This window comes from Berghia stephanieae, chromosome 7 (assembly GCF_034508935.2).
Source record: "Berghia stephanieae isolate SIO BIC M18660-M18661 chromosome 7, UCSD_Bste_1.3, whole genome shotgun sequence".
Taxonomy (NCBI): Eukaryota; Metazoa; Mollusca; class Gastropoda; order Nudibranchia; family Aeolidiidae; genus Berghia; species Berghia stephanieae.
In genome coordinates this window covers 13,413,560-13,416,059 of record NC_088366.1, presented here as the reverse complement: position 1 = coordinate 13,416,059, position 2,500 = coordinate 13,413,560, and the positions used below count along the sequence as shown (strand labels likewise).

Sequence of the window (2,500 nt, the reverse complement as noted above, 5' to 3'; positions counted from 1 at the left end):
AAAAACATAAGACCTATCAAGCGATGGTTCAATTTTATTTTGACAAAGACAACGCTGTCATGTTAACAACTAGGTACTCATTTTACACCTGAGAACAGTGAGGAAATATGAATAAAAAGCCTTTTCCAAGGACTCAACCATGCGCCACTCAGAGGGGGACTCGAACTCAGGTCCAAGACGAGTGACATACCACAAGACCACGAGTGGAATATGCGGTGTGATATGGCCGAGTCCTTTTTAATCCATTCATTTAACTACGGAATAAAATGACCTACTTCAATACCACATTTTATAACAAGAAAAACGTTCTTCTTAATGCTGTGCGTTTTTCCAAACCCTCATGTTACGCCAGCTGGTTATAAGGTATTAATACACAAAACAATGGGTGACCTTAAACGTTTAGTCTGATTAATTGGAGATGTGCGTTTAGCCCAAAAAAAAAAAAACCTTCACAGCATTCGCCAACCGGAAATATGGTTCCAACACAAAATCTGTATATCGCCATCGTTATGTTATAGCCTGATACTGAAATCCAAAAGGACTGGCAGTTTGACGTCATTATTTGGTTTTTGCACCGCCTAGTGAGTTGTCGTTAGTAGAGCTCATGGAAACATGTTATTTCATTGGTTGAACTATTGAATACAACTCACGATTTGTTTTCTTTTGTGGCAAAAGACTGGCATTTTGACGTCATTTTTTGGTCAGTGTCAGGCCAAAACTTTATAAAGGCAACGATGTAACTTTAAACCTTTATAGTCTTATTGATAGAATTTAGTGAAAAATATAAAAATGGCTATTTATTGACGGAATGAAATTGACACCTAAAAGTCACATAAAATACATTTAAAAATTCCATCAAGAAAATATTTGATGAAAAAAATATTTTCAGGCATTTCTTTTTTGTTGAAAATATCGATAGAGCTCAAAATTCAAAGACTAATGGGGAACATTCAATATTGTTAGCCTAAATTGTTTGAAAGACAAATCACCAAAGTATTTAAATTTAGTTTGAGGAGATGATCTTAAAGTCGGGGGATCTAAGATTTCTCAGATACGTAGGCATACGGCCAGAGTAATTGTTGAAGGTTGAGAGAGAGAGAGAGAGAGAGAGAGAGAGAGAGAGAGAGAGAGAGAGAGAGAGAGAGAGAGAGAGAGAGAGAGAGAGAGAGAGAGAGAGAGAAAGAGAAAGAGAGAGAGGGGGGGGGTGGGGGTGTAGAAGACTCAAATACACCAAAGCAGACAATAGCTATTTTGTACTCAATTCTAGCCCCGACTGGCAGCCGGTGGGGGTTCGAAACATGTCCTTTATATATCCAGATGACAAGACGAACGTCATACCAATAGACCTGGCGTTCGGATTCAACTGTTTTGTATTTGGATTGTCTGTGAGTTATGAGAATCTGAGTCCGAGCTAGTCCTATCGCAGACTGACTTTAAAATGGATGCAATGCCTTCCAAGTGTAACCCATTTCGTCAAAATGGTATTGTTAGGAATGAACCAAATGGAGAAAATTGATTTAAAGTCAAAATTGTTATTAATCAGTTAACCGTCTTAATCGAGGATACCACCTGTTTAAAATGTGTGTCTGATAACTCGTCCTTCAAATATCCATCGATTTAAATGCTCCTCCTCTTGGAAAAAAGTCTCAAACCTGGGTCTTTGCGGAGTCGGAATTGATCAATATTTGAATATTTGAGTTTTCTGGCCAAATTTTTGAATGCATGTTTTATTTACAGTATGATAGTAAACTGTTTTAAATTCTGACAAAAAAACTTTTTTGACTTTTAGGAAACAAAATAAAATTAAAATTAAATTAAAATTCGCTTTATTCATCACCAAGGGGAAATTTGTCTTAAGGGTCTATTCCAAGGGAAGACTGGAATAACCCAGGCGAATAACCAGTGAGTTAGTTTTTTAGACTTGCTTAAGGCCACACAACGAGGCGGGTGGTCGAACTCGGTAACTTTTTGGGTTCGAAGCAAAGACCGCCTACCACTGAGTCACGCTGCAGGCACTTCACTGGAGGCTTTTTATTCCTGTCAAATTGAATATAAAATATCATGGACAACTCGTCAAAATACCGTTCTGAGACGATTCGTCACATCGAAAACCTTTGGAACTTTGTAAAGATTCAAACCCCAAACAAATCACCAAGACATGTAAGATTAAAAAGTAATATAATATTAAAAGATGTTTTACTTTCAGGTGGTTTGTAGTGTAGAGTGATGTCCTCCCTGTCGCCAGAGTTACATGCCTTGGTACTGATGAATTTACCCACTCTGTTGAAAAAAGAAATAATTGGATGAAAATTATCACCAATCTTTTTAAAAATTATTTTTCATAATATTTTAATATTTAACGGGGACACGGATAACCCTTTCACCGCTAGACTAAAGCACTTCCAAATAATTGGTGACAAGGGAATCCATTTAACTCTTTCACCGCGAGACTAAAATAGTCCTTTAGAGCCATAAGGCCCATGGAGCCGGAGTATTTTCC

The 2,500-nt window shown here is 37.3% G+C and overlaps 1 protein-coding gene across 1 annotated transcript in view; it reads right to left on the bottom strand.

Annotated features, from left to right (window-relative positions):
* The window catches only part of LOC144976720 (hemocyte protein-glutamine gamma-glutamyltransferase-like), a 25,104-nt gene that overhangs the window by 4,982 nt on the left and 17,622 nt on the right, over positions 1–2,500 (bottom strand). Inside the window, 1 exon segment of the mRNA XM_078921084.1 lies at positions 2,201–2,280. Within this exon segment, the coding sequence (XP_078777210.1) occupies positions 2,201–2,280 (80 nt within the window).